The 19,478-nt window shown below is 39.3% G+C and overlaps 2 protein-coding genes across 2 annotated transcripts; one reads left to right on the top strand and one right to left on the bottom strand.

Moving 5' to 3' along the window:
- The first annotated feature begins 301 nt into the window (after window positions 1-301).
- Window positions 302-6,685, top strand: LOC116305970 (uncharacterized). The gene is made up of 8 exons (XM_089026159.1): window positions 302-643; window positions 1,509-1,907; window positions 2,143-2,823; window positions 3,702-4,418; window positions 4,643-4,846; window positions 4,947-5,414; window positions 5,553-5,678; window positions 5,839-6,685. The coding sequence occupies exons 1-8, from the start codon at window positions 427-429 to the stop codon at window positions 6,264-6,266; spliced, it is 3,240 nt and encodes a 1,079-aa protein (XP_088882285.1). The 5' UTR covers window positions 302-426; the 3' UTR covers window positions 6,267-6,685.
- On the bottom strand, window positions 6,532-19,388 carry LOC116305945 (kinesin-like protein KIF19). Its single transcript, XM_031715949.2, has 20 exons — window positions 18,957-19,388; window positions 18,748-18,822; window positions 17,015-17,125; window positions 16,323-16,547; window positions 15,615-15,737; window positions 14,991-15,083; window positions 14,093-14,200; window positions 13,656-13,734; window positions 13,314-13,372; window positions 12,897-13,019; window positions 12,216-12,363; window positions 11,865-11,958; window positions 11,214-11,291; window positions 10,072-10,718; window positions 9,735-9,874; window positions 9,272-9,323; window positions 9,017-9,158; window positions 8,286-8,830; window positions 7,723-7,974; window positions 6,532-7,326 (listed from the first exon to the last, which is right to left on the bottom strand). The coding sequence occupies exons 1-20, from the start codon at window positions 18,993-18,995 to the stop codon at window positions 7,067-7,069; spliced, it is 3,393 nt and encodes a 1,130-aa protein (XP_031571809.2). The 5' UTR covers window positions 18,996-19,388; the 3' UTR covers window positions 6,532-7,066.
- Window positions 19,389-19,478: the final 90 nt, after the last annotated feature.

The raw sequence follows: 19,478 nt of genomic DNA, 5'->3' as shown, positions 1-19,478 counted from the left end.
AAACACACATTTATTATATCAGCAAAAAATTGCAAACTGTGAAACGGCTCTAAAAATTGTTGGGCATATTTAAAGTTATTTTATTCAAGCTCAGTTCCATCTGATGTAAAACCGAATTTGTCAGATATTTACCTGAACCAAGAATGAAGAAATTCGTATTCTCTTTTGACAATAGATGTCGGTATTAAATAGCACTACATGCATTCAAGTCAAGGTTACTGTAAGCAGATTTACTCAATGCTAAACGGAGGTCACTCGACTGTTTCAAATATCGTCTGTTTCAAATATCACAGGAACATTTGCTTGACTTTTGATGCAAGATCTTTGGTCTCTAATCCCAATGCAAATCTCTGAAAAACATACGGTATCTTAGAATTGAAGTCGAACCGATTTCGCTATCACGAAAGGCGGAAATAGAACCTCAAAATGTCAGAGAAGAAATCTTCGGGTAATGAGAGCTCAACCTCCTCTCCCTCGAGACAAAACACATCTTCTAAGTCAGCCATCGTTCTATCCAGTGTAGCATTGCTGAGCAGTTTGGCTTTACTAATCAGGTTTGAAACTGTCCAACACAACAACGGTTTAAATTTTGAGGATGTGGAGAAGGATCTAAAAACTCTTTGGGAGGCGAAACTTAATAGAGGTAAGACTATCTCGTCTGGTTACGTCTTGACCTGCCCTAGTCAAGATCTCTTAGGAAGTAGTACTAAAAATATATATTCCAATTTAATCATTACATAGTCCAGTCTAATCCTTACCATAGTAACATAACGAAATTTTCCATGTTCGAAACGAACTTATATCGGAAATCATCATCATCAGAACGTCAGAACGTCAGAAGGCGCATAAGGCCGTATTAAAATACATAAAATAAATCACTTTTATTTAAGTGTCTAGTCGTTCTAGCGCTTTCGCACTAATTGGGGACACTTTCCGCTCACACGCACTACCACTACATTTAATACTCTATGCACACAACGCTCAACTCACATGTTTATTTTTTACGGAGGGAGAAAAACGGAGAACCCGGAGAAAACCCACGTAGCATAGGAGAGAACAACACATCAAACAAACTCGATTCACATGTGGCGACTGCAGGGCTCGAACCAGCGACCCGACCCGTTGGACTCACAGTGGTGAAAATATAACCGACAATTTCTGATTGAAAACTTGAAACCTTCAAAGCGGATATCCCACAAGCATTTTTAAGGGTACTGAAATGATATTAAACAGTATGACATGCCTGCGACTACATCTGCTCTTCATGGCGCGATTTGTTAGCCATACTCGATGACACATATTATGCATGTTATAATGTTTAATATTATTTCAGTGCCCTCAAGAATGTTCACATAATAAAACCCTATTTGTTATATATAAATGATAAATCCTTATGCGACTTCTAGCGTGAAGAGCGACAATGATGATGATGACAACGACAATGACGACGATAATGATGATTATAAGGAAGATAGTATGTTATATATTTTTACATTTTTCATTCACAGATGAATTGCTAATCCATGTCAAGCAGCTCGCACGTTCAAAACGCAATGCTGATGACTTCTTGAAAATCATTAATTTGAAAACCGATAATTTTTGCACCGAAAAGTGCCCTCCAGGTCCCCCAGGCCAAAGTGGAATGCCAGGAAGTATGGGTCCAAGAGGACCTCCAGGTGCAGGAGAGCCTGGGCCTGTGGGTATACCAGGGGCTGTGGGAAGACCTGGAGCACCTGGGAATCGAGGTGAAAAGGGCATCCAAGGAGAACCAGGAAAGGTCGGACCAAGAGGACTAACAGGACAACGAGGAATTGTTGGGGAAACAGGAGGGAAAGGAGATAAAGGGGACACTGGACCTGCTGGAGTTGTGGGGGGAAAAGGACCCACTGGAAGAACTGGAGCTAAAGGTTTGATTTAATTGCATTGTACAAGAACGTTAAACTTTTAAACTCATTACCTCTCGAAAAGAAACAACTATATACTTACACAAACATACTAATGCATCGTGAAAATTCTTCATATATCTTAGGACATTTTTAGCCTGTGGCGCGGAAGAATTTTCGTGGTTTGGCGTTATATGTTACACACACAGATACTTGACCCAAGCAAACTTGATAAGTCAATAATTGATTCTGTTTTCAGGCGAGACTGGTTCCAAGGGAAACAAAGGAGAAATAGGAATCAAAGGCGAAAAGGGACAAATAGGACCAACAGGCCAACAAGGACTGAAAGGCCTACAAGGAAATTTAGGAAGAACAGGAGAAAAAGGTCTCAGGGGTGATCAAGGCCCAAGAGGGTTAACAGGTCAACAAGGAGTACCAGGATTGAAAGGGGATAAAGGTCTTGAAGGAACTCAGGGCCCTCGAGGAACAGAAGGACTACGAGGGCATCAGGGACCAGTTGGTGCAAAGGGGAACATCGGTCCATCAGGATCCCAGGGAGCAAAAGGAGATTTGGGTAAGCGAGGTCTAACTGGTGAGACAGGTCCAAAAGGTGACAAAGGCAATATCGGCGTCATCGGTCCCGTTGGTCCTAAAGGTATCCAAGGAAACCAAGGGCAAAGAGGTCCTAAAGGAGACACTGGTAAAACTGGTACCAAAGGAAGCGATGGAGTTAATGGAGCCGACGGTACGAAGGGAGAACAAGGAGAACACGGAATAAGAGGACCTGTGGGGGATCCTGGTAATCCTGGTATCTTAGGAGCTCCTGGACCGAAAGGAGAAAAGGGGTTACAAGGGAACATAGGTCGAAGAGGTCAACAGGGAAAACAGGGTGCAAAGGGTGAACGAGGGCAACAGGGAACAGGTGAAAGAGGGGAAAAAGGTAAGTTCATAATCCCTATTGATCAATATCAATTTCAATATTCACTCAAATCAAATTTCCCAGTGAAATATAAGTATGTATAGAATAGATGCCATACTGTATACCAATATAAATCAGGTATAATGGGACCGCGAGGGAACCCTGGAGAAAAAGGAACACAAGGAGAGAAGGGAGCTGGTGCCAAAGGAGACAAAGGCAGTGCCGGTGCAGTTGGACCACAGGGAGGTAAAGGAGATAAAGGATTAAGAGGAGATAAAGGACTTAAAGGCGAAAAGTGCAAACAAGGACCTAAAGGAGATCTAGGACCGCGAGGGATAATGGGTCATCAAGGTGGTCCAGGCGTCAAAGGTGATAAAGGTTCAAACGGCATTCAAGGACCCCCTGGCCTCGAAGGACTGCGAGGGCATCAGGGAATCCAAGGTCTGAAAGGAGAGGTTGGTGCCAAAGGGCCCCAAGGAATAAAAGGAAATACAGGCGAGAAAGGAGTGACTGGAGAAGGTGGTCCAAAAGGAAATAAAGGAAACACTGGTCCTAAAGGCATAAAGGGCAATCTAGGAGAGCAAGGACTTCAAGGCGGGAGACACAGGCCCAAAAGGAATGAAAGGCCAAGTTGGAAAACAAGAAATAAAGGGAGATGTAGGAGAAAAAGGTCAAGTTATATATCTGCCTTTAGGTCTTCGTCCATGTTAAAAAAATTGTTGTAATAGAATAAAGACGATTGCCCAAAGTAGGGGCACAATTGGAAAATGGCAAATAATATCAGTGTTACAACCACTATTTTGTATAAATTTTTGTAAATACAGTTAATTTTTTCTAATTTTCTGATCTTCTGAGTTTCTGATCTACTTTTATTCACTACAAAACATCCATAATTTCAGGGAATATTGGAGGAAGAGGGCTTCCTGGAATCAGAGGAATAAAAGGAAAAACTGGAGTTGGACTAAAAGGAGACAAAGGCGAAATTGGTGCAGTTGGCCAGCAAGGATACAGAGGAGAAAAGGGAATCAGAGGAGACCCTGGGGCTAAAGGGCAGGAAGGTCCGGTAGGCCCTAAAGGCGATCTAGGGCCACGAGGTTTGACAGGTCATCAAGGTGAAACAGGGATAAAAGGTGATAAAGGTTCAAACGGCATCCAAGGACCAACGGGTCTCGAAGGACTACGAGGGCATCAGGGAATCCAAGGTCAAAAAGGAGAGGTTGGTGCCAAAGGTCCTCAAGGCATAAAAGGAAACACAGGGGAAAAAGGACTGATTGGAGAAAGTGGTCCAAAAGGGAATAAAGGAAATACTGGCGACATTGGTGCCGTTGGTGCCAAAGGCGTCCAAGGAGACAAAGGGCAAAGAGGACCTAAAGGAGACACTGGTAAGACTGGTATTAAAGGGAGCGATGGAGTTAATGCAGCCGACGGTAAGAAGGGAGAACCAGGAGAGCCAGGAATAAGAGGACCTGTTGGTGATCCTGGAAATCCAGGTATCTTAGGAGCTACTGGACCAAAGGGAGAAAAAGGCTTACAAGGGAACAGAGGTCCCGCTGGTATCCAAGGAGTTACTGGCGATAAAGGTGACAAAGGCATAAGTGGAGACACTGGGCTAAGAGGTACGAGCCTTGCACTTGTTTTATACTTTGGGCGGGGACGTATGTTTTCCCAATCCAGACCACGATTCATTCTGTATTTACGAATTTATTTACATTAACGCATCTTCTTTTCTGTCATTTGTTCATCTCCCTAGTAATTTCGAAGACTTGCGTTCCTCAAACTGCAAATTACAAAGCCCTCAATTGATACATTACCTTTTTTAACGTTAACTCTATGATTTTAGGAAGAAGTGGACCCAAGGGAGACAAAGGAGTCCAAGGAACAAAGGGTGAAACTGGAGAAAGTACCAAAGGAGAGAAAGGAACTCCTGGAGCAGATGGAGTAGCAGGAGCCACGGGAGAGAAAGGAATAAAAGGAGAAGCAGGATCAAAAGGACAAGAAGGGCAAGTAGGATCAAGAGGCACTGATGGAAATCCTGGAACGAAAGGTTACACTAAAATTTGTTTATCCATTTCCAGTACATTTATTAAATATTCATATTATAATTCAAGGGGCTTGTGATTACTAAATGCCACATTACTGTTTAGGTGAAAAGGGTAACCAAGGAGCGAGTGGATCAAGGGGTCTTCGAGGGCCACAAGGAACCAAGGGCAAGCAAGGTCATACCGGAAATACAGGTCCTAAGGGACCACAAGGAGGGGTAGGACCAAAAGGTTCTTCAGGTAAGAAAGGTGAACAAGGAAACGCTGGTCCCATTGGTCCTGAAGGAACAAAGGGAGATAAAGGAGAAACAGGAATAAAAGGAGACAAAGGACCAATTGGATATCGAGGTCCTTTGGGACCTCGAGGGCAAACCGGGAACACAGGAAGAATTGGTCCAATCGGTCCAATAGGTCCAATCGGACAAAAAGGCGAGATTGGCTCTAGAGGTCCTATAGGTAATAAAGGTGAAAGAGGACCTGAAGGCCCAAAAGGAAACAGAGGGGACAAAGGGATTCAAGGTAATAGAGGTATCCAAGGAAACGTAGGAGTGGAAGGAAGAAAAGGAGCAACAGGTAAGCAAACAAAATATTCTCTTGATAGGAAACATTAATCGAAGAATTTTCTTAGAGAACAATCTCATACGATGAAGAACAGAGGGTTTCGCTAAAAGAATAGAAAACTAGCTCTTGGTCTTCCGTTCAATGTTACAGGCGACCAAGGAGATATGGGTCCAAGAGGAATAAGAGGACTAAAAGGAAATCAAGGAACAAAGGGGAATCCTGGATCACCAGGTCTGATGGGAGAACCTGGACCGCGAGGACTGAAGGGAGCTAAAGGTAAACTTTATCGAACCCTGAAACAACCATTGGCCAGACCAAACATTTGAACTCCGAGATCAAGGAGGAGACTTGTAACAATTTCCTCTCAGTTGTAATACCGGGTCCAGGAATGAACTTTGATTCCCAAACCAATTCGCTAAATTTATTTGCTTTACAGGATGGAGAGGTTCTAAGGGAGATAGAGGAGAAACCGGGCCTATAGGACCAAAAGGAGATAGAGGGAGTGATGGAACACCTGGACCTGGGGGACAGATTATCCAGCTATCCACTCACAGACCGGAAACCCCATCAAAAATTTGTGTGGACGTTGAAATTCTTTTCCATGATGCACCGGCAGAGGAGTGCACCTTAAGTTCAGACGATGTTAAGAAATCCATTGCCGATCAAATTGATGAACGAGAAGAAAACATAGAAAACGTCAGGTTGTTTACCAAAGTGCAAGACGGTAAAAGACAGCTACAGGTTACATTCAAGACGACAGAAAAAGCCGAGATATCTATTAAGAGAAAAAAAGGCCAGATCACACTGCCTTTGGACAAAGCTAAATGTAACTTAACAAATGTACTTCTCAAAGGTAGAATGTAAACTGAAAGTGAATTTTTCCATTCCTATAGACCTTTTTAGTTTCATTGTTTGTTGTGCACATTCCACATTCAATGTGATGCCAACTTTGGGAGTTGATTGTTTCACGTGTTCATATTTTAACATGTTCATCATAAAAGAACAATTCTCACGGGAAGGTCATGTGATCTGAAATGGGCAATTTGCATACCAAGCTAAAAAGATCTAGTGCTCAATATATTTTGCCTTTCGTTACGACAATCTCTCGAAAATGATTACAAACCAAATGTACGACTTATTTGCTCCTTTAATTCATCATAATAAATGAGCACTCGTCATGATGTGCCTTTTCACGGAAAAGGTTCACCATGAAGTGATATACCGTATATACGATACTATTTTGATAAATTACAGTCAATAAAAGTCGAGGCAAGAACTTAAAAGGTTATTATAACTCGATTAACTGTGCAAACAGATTCATGCCATTTAATCCGGAGATCTATATATTTTATAATTTTACATTGTTATTACATTTTTGGCACATGATTTTCTGCTGTTCTCAGATGTAGTTTCAACTCATGATCATGCAACATGATTCTCTGGTAAAATATGCGCACTATTATCCTGAGGTAAACGTTCCAAGATGATGGATTCTCTTTGACGTATGGTGTTTCAGATTTCTTAGAAATAAGATAAATACTGCATGCACTTAGGGATATTTCTCTCTGTTGGGCTATGCCGAAGGACAATATCGCAGACTGGAACTCATTCCAGTCTTCCTCCAGGGCCATAGTTCTCTTTTCGAGAATATTTCACGATAACTCTCAGAATCTACGTATCCCCGCATATGGTTTAGTCGGTCGCATAGCAACGCCACTCACAGATAACGCGTCCACTGGAGGATTTCCCAAAGATTGCTGCTTTCGGGGTTTTACCCTCGGTGTAGACTGGTTCGAATCTGATCCCGTGATATCTGATGGTGCGCAATATCTCCTCTGAATTGTGAGTCCCTTGCCGGGTGGTGTCCCGATTTGTCGCACTGAAGAAGTGGGGGTGACATTGCTGACAAAAGTTTGGAGCTCACCTGTTATTGAAAATATCGAGTTAAGAATAATTGCTTACTATTGGTCTTCCAGTCACGTGATGCGTAGGGTCACGTGATGTTTAGGTACATATCACATGTTCTTGCCCCATGCGCTATAGTGGCCGAATGCTTATTTCCGGAAAAAAGCCCTGGTATGTTGGTCTTGTGACTTAGCAAGTTAACACGTGATCTTATGCAAAGCTTCATATTAGCTAAATTTATAATTCATTTCTAGTAATTATCCATGCAAAGTAGAAAGTGTCCATGCAGTTTTGGTAGTATGTCACGTAAGATTGTGCCTATGATCAGAGTCGTGTAATTTTATGTTACTCAATATCAAGGCCAAGAATGAAACCTGCCCTGGAAAAGTAAAGTAAAGAATCATGCATTGCATACCATCTTGAACGTCATTGCTTTGGATGCGGGACTGTTTGGTTTGATCCTTGCTTCGAGCAACCCCTCGTGGGATGTCGTTGAAATGTACAGGTGCCTTCGGGATGTTAGATCTTTTACTGTTGGGGTTCCCTGCGAGACTCGAGGCCTCAAGTCCCAGGCTTACTCGTTCACGGATCTTGCTTGGGAACTGGTGTTTGGGGCGGTGTAGCTTTGATGCTTCTTGCTGGCTTTTGCGTGTTCTTCTTGGTTTTACTGAACGGATTGAGGAAGTAGGATTTAAAAATAAGGCCTTCATCATACAAAGATATTCCGGAGAAAGAATTGTATCGGAGGCTTATAAAGCGGAGATTTTTTGATTTTTTTATAAAACAAAATAAAGATATTTGGAAAGAAGCCGGCATTTATTTTAGAAATAAGAATAGTCCATTCTCAAGAAAGTTTAAAAACGTTGAACGTTTTAAAACTACTGGCTTGTCAATTAGCGCAAGCGCAGTACAATAAGTTTAACCCAGTTCACGCAGCCAGCAAAAACCGAGAGTGGACTTGGTACTAAATAGTCTTACCTCTGTGAACCTTGGCATCATCGAGAGAGGCTGATCTTTGTCTTTTGGTCGGTCTTGTTGGAATCGATATCTTTCCTTGTTCACTTTTCCCCTTCTTGGCGATTCTTCTACGGGTAACTGGCACCGAATCCACAGAAACTTGATCAGAAGACTTCTTATCGATCAACGAGAGATCCCCAAGACTTAAAGAAGGATTGACTGCTTGTTTATTGCTGTTAACTTCAAGGCTAGTATCCGAGACGGACGCCATGGGTCTATCACGTTCCTTCTCTCGTACAGACACCAAAGACGACATCTTGGAAGACGCAAGATCTTCGCGAAGGCTACCACTAGAGACTAAACCATTCTCCATCATGATGCGCCGACGGGTAGAGAGGTCGGTGAATTTCTGTGTCTTTGAGAAGACTGGTGTCAATGGGGCGTGGTTCTCGGTATCGTTGTTAGGTTTCTTGGGCGTGGTCAGGAACAAAGAACTTCGAATACTGATGTCATCGGGCGATGAGATATGTGATCGGTATTTTGGAGTATGCACAGGAGATGTGGGGCTGTTTGGAAAAATCAACCATACGAGTCAACAAATGGACTTTAAGAACGTCTGCGCATGCTCGTATACAAATTAAAAATATGTAAATCCGATTTTCAAACTTAGACTTTCCTGAGAAATGTACTTAACGAAGGGCCAAAAATTTAGGTCTCTTTAAACGAAGTACACAGCTCGATATCAAGCTTACCTCGATTCGGCAAGAGCGTTTTCCATGAAAGTGTTGTAAGTCGAGGGTGTTGGTCGCGATGTCTTTTTTGGTGAGTTTTGCAACGACACCAATCGGGACGGCGTCTCTTCCGTCAAGGGAGAAAGCTTGCTCGTAAATGTGACTGGAAGAAAAATGCAATAGAGGAAAAAATAAGGTTGACTTTACATGGAAAGTGTCGAAGTGTTTGTTTGAATACGTGTGTTATGAGGAAAATAAGTTAAGGGTTCTACTCACAGAGATTCTCGCGTGACGTCATCCGACGATTAATTCCAGCAAGAACTGCTGCCTACACAAAACAAAAGAATAAATTTAACAAATATATACAATATCTATTGATGCGATCTATGGCCCTTTTCACACGCGTCAGACACCTTGGCTTGAACAATAGGTTCTGCCTGCGTAGCCTCGCATTCAAGCGCTTCAGAATGAGGTAACGCGGGCTTAAACAAGTGTTTTAGACATGCGCTGTGTTATCAATGTCCATACTGCATATGTTAGCTTGTATTAACGAAGCTTATACCATGATATTATGAAAGTTTGCAAAGATGAAACAAAAACGATAACAAAAACAGAATGGTTTGAAGACGAGGGTAAACCGAACACTTCATCATTAATGCTCATTTTTTAATGAAAAATGCACAAAGAACCTTCCAAATAACAAAAACAAATGCTGCGCGAATTTTTTCCTTTGTCTTACCCGATTTACACTGATTTGTGGACCAGCACTCGATGTAGTGGATTCAGGTCCAGAAGAGTTGAGACTGTCTCGTTCATCTGTTTCAGAAGACTGTTGAAGATAAACCTCGTACAATCCTTCCAGTTCTGTTGGGCAATTGACTTGTGCGTTTAGGGAAAAAAGCCAAAAGATTTTATATTAGATATTAATTTTAGCCCAATATTTCTCTTTCTAACCCTGGTAACAGAAATAAGTGGTAACGAAAAATGCAACCGCTTGCGGGACATACGGGACCCTCATTATTTCCCGCCAAAAACAAAACACCCAATCATGAGACAATGACGTTTCTAGAACTTACCAGTGATAACTGCTCGTTGCATTTGTATTATCTCATCACATAACTTTTGCCTTGACTCATATTTGCTCACTTCTAAATCTTTGTAGCGTAGAATATTCTCTCTCAAAAGCGCCTGGCTCTGTAGCTCAGCATTTGTTATTTCCAGTTCATGAACTTTACAAATTAAACTCAAAATTTCTCTGTTTTCTTCGCTGCTTATTTTCTTTGGAAGTTGTTCGTCTAGCCTTTCCACTTCCTTACGAGTTTGCTGAAGCTTGCTTTGAAGCGCAGTCTTCATTTCGGAGACTTTTTTCTCCTCTGCGATCAAGTTATTTATTTCTTCTCGAGCAAAAGTTACATCTTCCGGTTCAGCCATTGAGAACGGCTCTGATTCTTGGACTACGACTTGAATCTTTTTATCCTTCTCCCTGTCGAGATCTTTATTTTCAACGTCTTCATAACTGTTTGATCTATCGCTCAAGTCTTCATTCGTGTCATCCTCATCATCGTCTTTGTCTTCCCATGCTGGTTTTCCATTTTTATCTACTAGTGTGTTGGAGTCGTGGTCGCGATAAACATGGCGGTCTGTTTGTTCTGATTCCTTCTCGTTACGTTCTTTTTCCATTTCTGCGTTTTTTGCGGCTCGTCTTACCTTCTCTTGTTCCCATCTACAGCAAGAAGAAACAAATTACTACAACTGGAAAATAATTTTGGCCAAAACTTTTTTACTTCTCTTTTCTTTCTGTATTCTTCTGTTTAATCTCTTTTATTTATTCTACCCCTTATTTCTTTTCCTTTTTGCTTTAATAAATGTATATTTAATTTGCTAAGTGATTCATTTATTCATTCATTCATCCATATATTTGTTTTATTCACTCTTTGAGTCATTCATCCATTCAACCGTTGATTGATCCATCTATCTGTCCATTCATTTGTCCCTCTCTCCCTCTCTCCATTCATCTATTCATTCATTTTAATATCCATCCCTGAATCCATTCATGCATCTATCGATCCTCACCTGCATCCGTCCATCAATCCACTAACTTATCCTTCATCCATCCGTCCTCCCATCCATTCATCCATCCATTTATTCATCATCCCATTATTCTCTCATTTGAATTCATCTATCCATCTCATCATGCTAGTCAATCTCATGTACTTACTCGTCAATCACCAGCATGTATCGATTAGTGTCTAGAGCAATCTGCATCGCCATGTCTTCCAGCTCCATTAACTTGTGTCTGAAAAAAGTGATATTGTACAATAAAAAGATGTAAGGGAAAGAAAGAAAATAGATATCTGTTCTCTTATTTTTCTCCTCTCAAAAGGAATGGCTTCTCTCTCACAACTCTTTTGTTTGCATTCCTTGCCTCTATCTATACTAGCCAAGGATTCGGTCGTCAACCTGATCTGACACATGATGAACATGACGATACACACTCAAATTCACCTTTTCGGCGCTAGCCGTCACGTGGTATAAATTGTGTTGGATTGTGTTACGGTCACCAAGAAGTTCGGACATTGTTCTCGGATTTCCGTACAAATGTACTGACTCTAAATGAACTATTTACTTGGTTAATGTTTAGTTAGTTCTCTGAATACAAGTAAAATATCATTTTTCTAACTTGATTGAAACTTTTCTTGTTGCTGTTAAGATAGCTAACTAAAGAAATCTATCTAAATTTTCTCTTCAAACTCAGTGAATTTGTATATGGAAATCCAACAATGTCTGAACTTTTTGGTGACCGTAACACAATCCAACAAAGTGTTTACGGCGTGACGTCTATCGCCAAAAAGATAAATTAAAGGCCTACCTGATTTCCATCTGTTCACGGAAGGTACTGACGAGCTGATTGCGTATTCTATTCATTTCTGTGTGGTCTTTGTGTTTGGAATGCTCTGAAGGCTCTGAAAAAACATGACCATTGATTATCGATTAAAAAAGCTTTGACCAAACTCTAGGCTGATTAATGGAATTGGAATTTAGCGTTGGGTTTTTTTTGCGTGGAGGAAACGGGCGAACCTGGGGAAAACCCATCGAATCAATGCCACGAGAGACCTAACAAACTCTAATCACATGCGAGGTGAGAGGCAAGTACGCTAACGCTATAATAATCCTTGATTTACAAGAAGTTCATTTATTCAAAATATTCTGTTTATATTGCCTTCAAGAGTTGTTTTATTTGAATCGATCTCTGACACAGATTGTTCAGCGATCTTGGTCTTGAGGCGGAAGATTTCTTTACGAAGATCGGTAATAATATTGGTGTACTGAGCGATGTGGTAAGATACGTTGAACTGATTCTTTTTAATCTGTGGAAAAATTCAGAAAGATGGAGCTTTACAACACGGTTACCATCACCACCATCGCCTACTGCCACCATCATTTTGTTCATTATCATTATCTTCATCATTAACATCACCACCACCATCATCACCACAAAAATACAAGTCAAAATAAAAGACCATATTATGTAGTGTACTGTAATACTGTAGCATGGTGTGTCGGTGTAGTATGGTGTAGTATGGTGTAAGGGTGTAGCATGGTGTAGTATGTTGTAGTGCTGGTAATCAGTGTGGCGTGTTATGGTGTCGTATGATGTGGTATGGTAAAGTGTGGGTGGTGTTATGGTATGTGGGATGGTGTAGTGTGATGTGTGTAGTGTGGTGAGATGTGGTGTAATGTGGTGTAGTCTGATGTGGTGCGGTATAGTGTAGTGTCCTGTGGGTGGTGTGATGTGGCATGGTGTGGTGTGGTGCAGTGTGGTGTAATGTGGTGTAATGTGGTGTGCATGTTGTTATGTGGTAAATTCTTGTGTCGACATCCAACAGTACATAAGACTCACGGTAGTCTTGATGTTCTTTGCTCTATCCGCGTATAACAACGTGTTCCTGCTCTCTTCAAAGCCTTTGCCTGCTGGGCTAACATGTGCAATCATTACTGTTTTGCAATTTCCACCAAGTGAATCCTGAAAAATTGAGAAAAAAACTCATAAATTTGGGTAACAAGCAAAAAAAGTTAACATGCGACTGTCAAGTGTCATCGTTTCCATTTACTCTTTTTTTTTATATTCAACCATTCATTCAGTCAGTCAGCTATTTCCTAAATGTGCCCACTCATTCACTCTTTCGCTGCATTTCTCAATTTTCCTTTTTATCTCTTTCTATAAATCTATTTTTTCTCTTTTCTTCTTTTCTATCTTTTAATCTTCCCAAACTTTCTTTTTTTGAGGTTCATCATCCATTGGCCAAACTGTTTTTACCTTTAGAAGTCTTGTCAGTTTACTGTCTCTGAAGTTCACGTAATGTCCTCTGTTTTCACCTACAGGAAAAACAACACCAATGTTACTAGTCCGTGTTGTTTGTTGGTTCTCTCTTGTGTTTTGAGGGTTTTCTCAGAGTTCTTCAGTTTTCTTCCCCTCTCAAAAATCAACTCCTAAATTCCAATTTGATCTTTGGGCTTTCACGTAGTTTGGAGCCTAGCTCTGTTCCACGCTGTGATACAACTGCTAAAGCTTAATAGCACTTATAGAAGCACTTATTAAAAATACTTCCAACTTCTGACAGAAGTTAGTGAGTTATGAAGTATCATTATCTTTACTTACTCAGTGCATTGATGCAATTGCCAAGTGCCAGCAAAGACCTGTTAATGTGTGCTCCCTCTATCATTCTCTTGCCACGATTCTGTTCAACAAAATGAGGAAAAAAGAGTTCGAAATTTTATTAGTATTATTATAAGACTATGCATTGATTCAGAAATTAATCCTACAGCACCAAAATAGTACAAACTTAAGAATATGTCAGGGTATATGTGCAATATTCCACGATATTTCTATGGCAAAAAAATCTCAAAATTCAAGGAATATAATTTTTGCTTAAGTTTTTTTAAATTTCCCATTTATTGCATATGTGCAATATTCCACAGTTTAAAATGGCTTAAAATTCTCAACATTCAAGGAGTATTTCAAACCTTTTCATTATTATTTTTGCTTAAGTATTTCTTTAATTTCCCACTATTTTATCAGCATGTAAATTTTCCTACCTTGGTTTGTGCTGCCCTCTCAGATCCTGCCAAGTCAATCATGAACAGCTTGCCAACTTTTACTTCCTGAATCACATTTTCAACTCTACTTTTTTGTTTTACAGTAACCTGAAAAATATGAATTAAAATAAGTATTCAAATGTGATACAATATTAGATTTAGTTCTTGAAAACGTCTCAGGCAAGGGCTATGTCTGCTGCTCGCTAAGGGGGCTTTCATCTATTAAGACATGGGAAGTCAACAAAATTGTAGGGGGTAACGTTATTTTGGTAAATGTGGGGTTATGCAATTGTTGCCTCTACATGGAGAGGGTGTTTATGTTTGTAAAGCTTTTCATGTGATTTTGTCGACCCTCCTCCCCCCTCCAATGCACTAATAAATGAAAGCCCCAAAGCAAGAGGTCCATAGTTTGATCCTCAGTGACATTACACACTTGTTTTAAGGAGCAAGTGGTGCTTGTTTACTTAGTAAGCTGCATACCGTACTAAGCAAGTGGTCCATAGTTTGATCCTCAGTGACTACTTGTTTAGTTAGTAAGCTGCCTACTGTACTAAGCACGTGGTCCATAGTTTGATCCTCAGTGACCTCACATTGTCTTAAGAAGCAAATGTGGATTGGTTGGTTAGTGTGCTGCTTGCCAAGCAAGAGGTCCATAGTTTGATCCTCAGTGACCTCACATTGTCTTAAGAAGCAAATGTGGATTGGTTGGTTAGTGTGCTGCCTGCTAAGCAAGAGGTCCATAGTTTGATCCTCAGTGACCACACGCACTTGTTTTAAGAAGCAAATATGGCTTGGTTGGTGAGTGTGCTATCTGCTGAGCAGACACACACACTTGTTTTAAGTAGCAAGTGTGGTTCCCTTGGTCAGTGCATTGCCTGCAAGAAAGGTAGATACACACCTGTAGAATAGCATGTGATCTGGAAGAAGTCTTATTGGCTGCTGTTGGTTCTGATGTTCTCTGCTTATTGCCCATCAATAACATCCCCATAACCTGAAATAAAGTATAGAATAAAGATTAGTAGAAATAACTGGTCCATAAAAGTACTGCCTGATCTAAGATATCCAAGGTTTCTTGTCAAATTGTGAATAATTCATGAGGAAAAACAGAATAGAAATCGGTCACCCAGGAGGAGTCTGTAAATCAGATGGGAGAACCTATATATACGAGGGCGGATCCAGAAAAAATTTAGGGGGGGGGGCTAATTGAGTTTAGGGGAGGCTAATTGAGTTTCTTCCCTCAGCACAATGGAAAATGATTTTAAAAAATTGCCCTCCCTGGAATCGCCCTTGATATATAGCACTTATGTAATGAATTCAGAAAATTTATCTTATTCTATTATCATTTGATATTTTGATATTATTTGAATTTGAATAAACTGCTTGCTATTTAGGCTCTACCTTAAATCAGATACAGAATTTTCCTCATTTGCATGCAACTTTAGCATGGATTTTTTCAGATTCATACTCACTTGAATCTCATTACTTAAATATGAAGTATTATAAGAAATATTATGACTCATACCTCACTTGTGGTTTTAGCCTCAACTTCAGATAGACCAGTAACATTGACACCTTTTGCATCTTCTCTCAGCTCAAGGATTCCAGTGGAAGGGTTCAGAAGATCTTGAATCATTTCGTTATAAATCTAAGAGAAATAAATTGTCAAACATTTGCTTTGAAGTTTAAAAAAACTTGTTGAATCATGCTACCAATGGGCTTCTACTTGGCAATTTATTACTCGTTATAGGGTCAATCAAACCTCAAAAAATAAAAACCCTTCAAATTCTATCAATCTCTAAAACAATCTCTGAGCCAACCAAAGTCAGGGCATAGCTGACTCACAGATCAAACCCTGGAACAACCTCTGAGCTGACCTAAGTCAGAGGACATCTAACTCACAGATCAAACCCTGAAATAACCTCTAGGCTGATCTAAGTCTGGACACAGCTAACTCGCAGATCGAATTGGAACATGGAATGTTAGATTTTGATGGGGAAGGAAAACTGGAGTTCATGAAGAAAAGCCCTTGAATTAAAAAAAAGTTTTCTGGGTTCTCGAAATTCCCTCCCTCCACAATTGAATAAAACACTACCAAGTTCCAATTCAATAACAGAATAAGTGCCACAGGTTCACTAGCTACCATGTTTATACTAATAGCCTTATAAAACAAGCAGCAATCTTTTACCAATAAAAAAACCATTAGCAGTAATACACATAGGAGAAAAGATACCTCAAGATAAGACATTGTGACTTTATATTTCACATCCTCTTTCATCATTTCCATCTCGGCAAAAAGATCATTAAGTGTCAATCCCATGATTCCAAGTTTCCTGTCATTTCCCAGCATAGTATAGGTCTTCCCAGCACCAGTGGCCCCATATGCGAACACTGTGGCATTATACCCTGATACGACGTTGTGTATCAGTGGCTTTGTTGTCACACTGAACACATCAACCTTTGGAAAAGATGAAAAAGTTTAGGTTTTAAAAGTTTTAATAAAGGTATAGCAAATACTAATATTCATGCTTACATGCAAATATCAATATCAATACAAATTATTTACAATAAGCTAATGTATGTAGTTCCAGAAAATGTTTATACCTCCATTATGAAGGGGGATTGGAATTTCTCAAGGTTTGGGCTGGTCTGAGAAGTGTACATTATGTAGTACCGCACAATGTATATACCTCTCCCATGGAGGGGATTGGAATTCCCCAGGGTTGGGGTGAGAAGATATTTTGTATATATTATATTATCAGATAAAATCCATAGCTCTCCATGATTGGGGATAGTAATTTCCAAGGGATGTGGAGGGTCTGATAAGGGTTTGTTTTTAAGAATCCTAACTTGATCATACCTTGTAATGATCATAAATAAATGTTAATACTGGCACAGTATGTATGAGAAGAATTGTTTACGAACCTGGCTAGCGTTTGGTCCAAAAGCATGGTCAAAAACATACTGTTTCTCTCTTGAACGGTTTGCCCTGAGAATGTCATCTTGATCCTCATATGGGTCTCGTAACACCACCAACTAATAGGACAAAAATAATTCCAGTTCAATCTATGAGTTACTTGTACATCCATGACCAACCAAGAGGTTATACAGCAAGGAAATAAGAAGGACATTTCAACACTGAATAAAGGACACTTCAACACTTTTTATTTACTTGATGTATTCAACACACCAACTCAGTTCCAAACTAATAACTGCTACGTATCATCATCCTAGAAGTTATTCAGGATTGAAAAAAAATTTGAATTTTTTAAAGAAAACTTTGCTTCTCAGGTCCTGCCTCAAGTACCATTTTATAGTACCTTTACAACTGTCGCACCCTCATGTAAGGGGCTCTTCTACGAGGTTTTCACCACATAAAAACAATCACCTCAGACATTGTGTTTAATGGAGGGAGGAAAACCTTTTTGTTGCAGTACACGTCATATCCATAAGTTACAACTTATAACAATTTATGATAATAGTAGATAAGTTATTTACTTATCCAAGCTAGTAACTGGTTCAGAGATATTTTCTTTTGCATTTAGAAATATTATTTTGCTTTTATGTTTTCCACCCCTGAGGCCTACTTTTACCTACTAAAATATTAAATAGCTTAAAACATAAACAAGGCTTACAAATTAACATAATAATGGAAAGAATGAAAATTTTTGCTGCAAAATCAGCTCATTTGGATTGGTATTTTGATAAACACAAATGCTAATGTTTCTTTTGGCACTAAAAATATTTTTAAGCATAACAAAACAGGTAGCTATACTCATAATATACATTTAGTATACAGATTTTAATTGGGGGGGGGGAGATGGGTGGGCGTAATGCCCTCGTTATTCAGAGGGGCTTCAAAACCTTTGCCAAACATTGGAACAAATTTGCCGCACTCATTCTAAGAGATTGAAAAAATTTAAAGCATAAATCATGCATATCTAATCCTTACATAATTATTCAAAGACTGAGGAATTCTAATGATCATATTTTGAAAATATTAATATTTCAATGAATGCTGGCAGGAATACTTGGAAAACACTTTAAAAATAAGTTGACAAGGAATTCAAATAAGCATCTGAAATAATGAATAGTAGCAGAAGTTGCTAAGAAATGCCTTCGTCATTATGAATATCGTTAGAACACAATATCTTAGGAAACCAAAACAATAGATAATTTCAAAAAAATATTGACAATAAGTATCCAAGTTGTTAATTTTTTCAGGCCATTTTAAGGAAACAAAACAAAATTATCAACCTTGCAATGCTAAAAGATACCGCTACTAGATCAAACAAGTAATAATGGTTAATTATAGTAAAAAATAGCCTGAAAACACTTCAGCTACACCGAAAAATAAAACCTTTGCTAATAGACTATAAGCAGAATAATGTCTAGTAATGAATATGCCTTGAAATATATACAGCTCTTTAGACTTGCTAAAAACTAAACAAAGCAGGACTTATAGTATTTTTTCATTATTGTCTTTCAAAAATTAAGGGGTTATTTTGCACGTAATATTAGAAGACTCAGGATTAGAACGATTTTTAGAGGTTTTTTTAAGGAAGATTTATGATGTCGAAGTTTAAAAGTTTAACTTTGTGTAATTTAATGTTGGTAAACTGATATCATTTTGGCAAAAAAATTAAAATTTTACTTACGTTTTCATCGAGTACATGAATAATTTCTGGTTCTCCGAGCTCTGAAGAACTTAAAGGTCTGACTCTCAGGGCAACCTAACAAAACAGAAAGATCCAGAATTAAAAACAAGACGTTGTTTTGGTTTTCAAATGAAATTCAAGTTCAAATCGCGATTTTTAAGGTCGAAGTTTAGCAAAACAAGTGAGCGGAATAAATTTTCTTAACTTACCACTAGGTTTTGAGTATGTGTAGTTTCTTTAAACGGCATAGTAGAGTGTGAAGTATTTAAGGTAAGCTAAGAGGAGATCGTGTTTTTAGCAGCACGGTATCGAGAAGTTGGCAACAACTTGTGAAGGAGTTTCGACTTCGTCGTCGTTTTTTTGAGCTTGGACGCCATTTTTGCTGGCTAAAATCGAATAAAGTACGCTCAGGACAATAGAACCATTGCCTACATTGTGTCTTGGAGAAGGAAAGTCAACGTTCTTATGTGATAATTATTTCCTTTGAAGAATATAGTAATCTGGAGTACGGCACCTTGAGCGATCAAACCTTCCATCCACGCATGTCTACCGAGCGATCTCCCGCAGCCACGTTGTCATAGCAACCAGCTAAACAAACTCCCAAATCGCTCAAACATCAAAGAAATTTCTAGATTCGAATCTTTTAAAGTTTTATTTCCTCTAAATATGCTTTTATAATTAAAATCAAGATTTTTTAAAAGCATTCATAATCCCTTTTTTTTTCAAACTTT

This window comes from Actinia tenebrosa, unplaced genomic scaffold, assembly GCF_029948245.1.
Source record: "Actinia tenebrosa isolate PJP-AT-01 unplaced genomic scaffold, QUT_ActTen_1.0 PGA_scaffold0__85_contigs__length_37466705, whole genome shotgun sequence".
Classification (NCBI taxonomy): domain Eukaryota; kingdom Metazoa; phylum Cnidaria; class Anthozoa; order Actiniaria; family Actiniidae; genus Actinia; species Actinia tenebrosa.
The sequence above is the reverse complement of the archived record's forward strand: the minus strand, read 5'-3'. Positions and strand labels throughout refer to the sequence as shown.

Bases quoted from the DNA above. Each gene is read 5' to 3' on its own strand.
- LOC116305970 (XM_089026159.1), top strand. From the start codon at position 427: ATGTCAGAGAAGAAATCTTCGGGTAATGAGAGCTCAACCTCCTCTCCC. The intron at 2,824-3,701 runs GTAAGTTCATAA...CCATAATTTCAG, and splicing joins AGGTGAAAGAGGGGAAAAAG to GGAATATTGGAGGAAGAGGG. The intron at 5,415-5,552 runs GTAAGCAAACAA...TCAATGTTACAG, and splicing joins AGGAAGAAAAGGAGCAACAG to GCGACCAAGGAGATATGGGT.
- LOC116305945 (XM_031715949.2), bottom strand. From the start codon at position 18,995: ATGCCGTTTAAAGAAACTACACATACTCAAAACCTAGTG. The intron at 15,084-15,614 runs GTATGAGTCATA...ACTTTATTTCAG, and splicing joins AGGCTAAAACCACAAGTGAG to GTTATGGGGATGTTATTGAT. The intron at 14,201-14,990 runs GTGTGTATCTAC...CATATTTTTCAG, and splicing joins GATCACATGCTATTCTACAG to GTTACTGTAAAACAAAAAAG.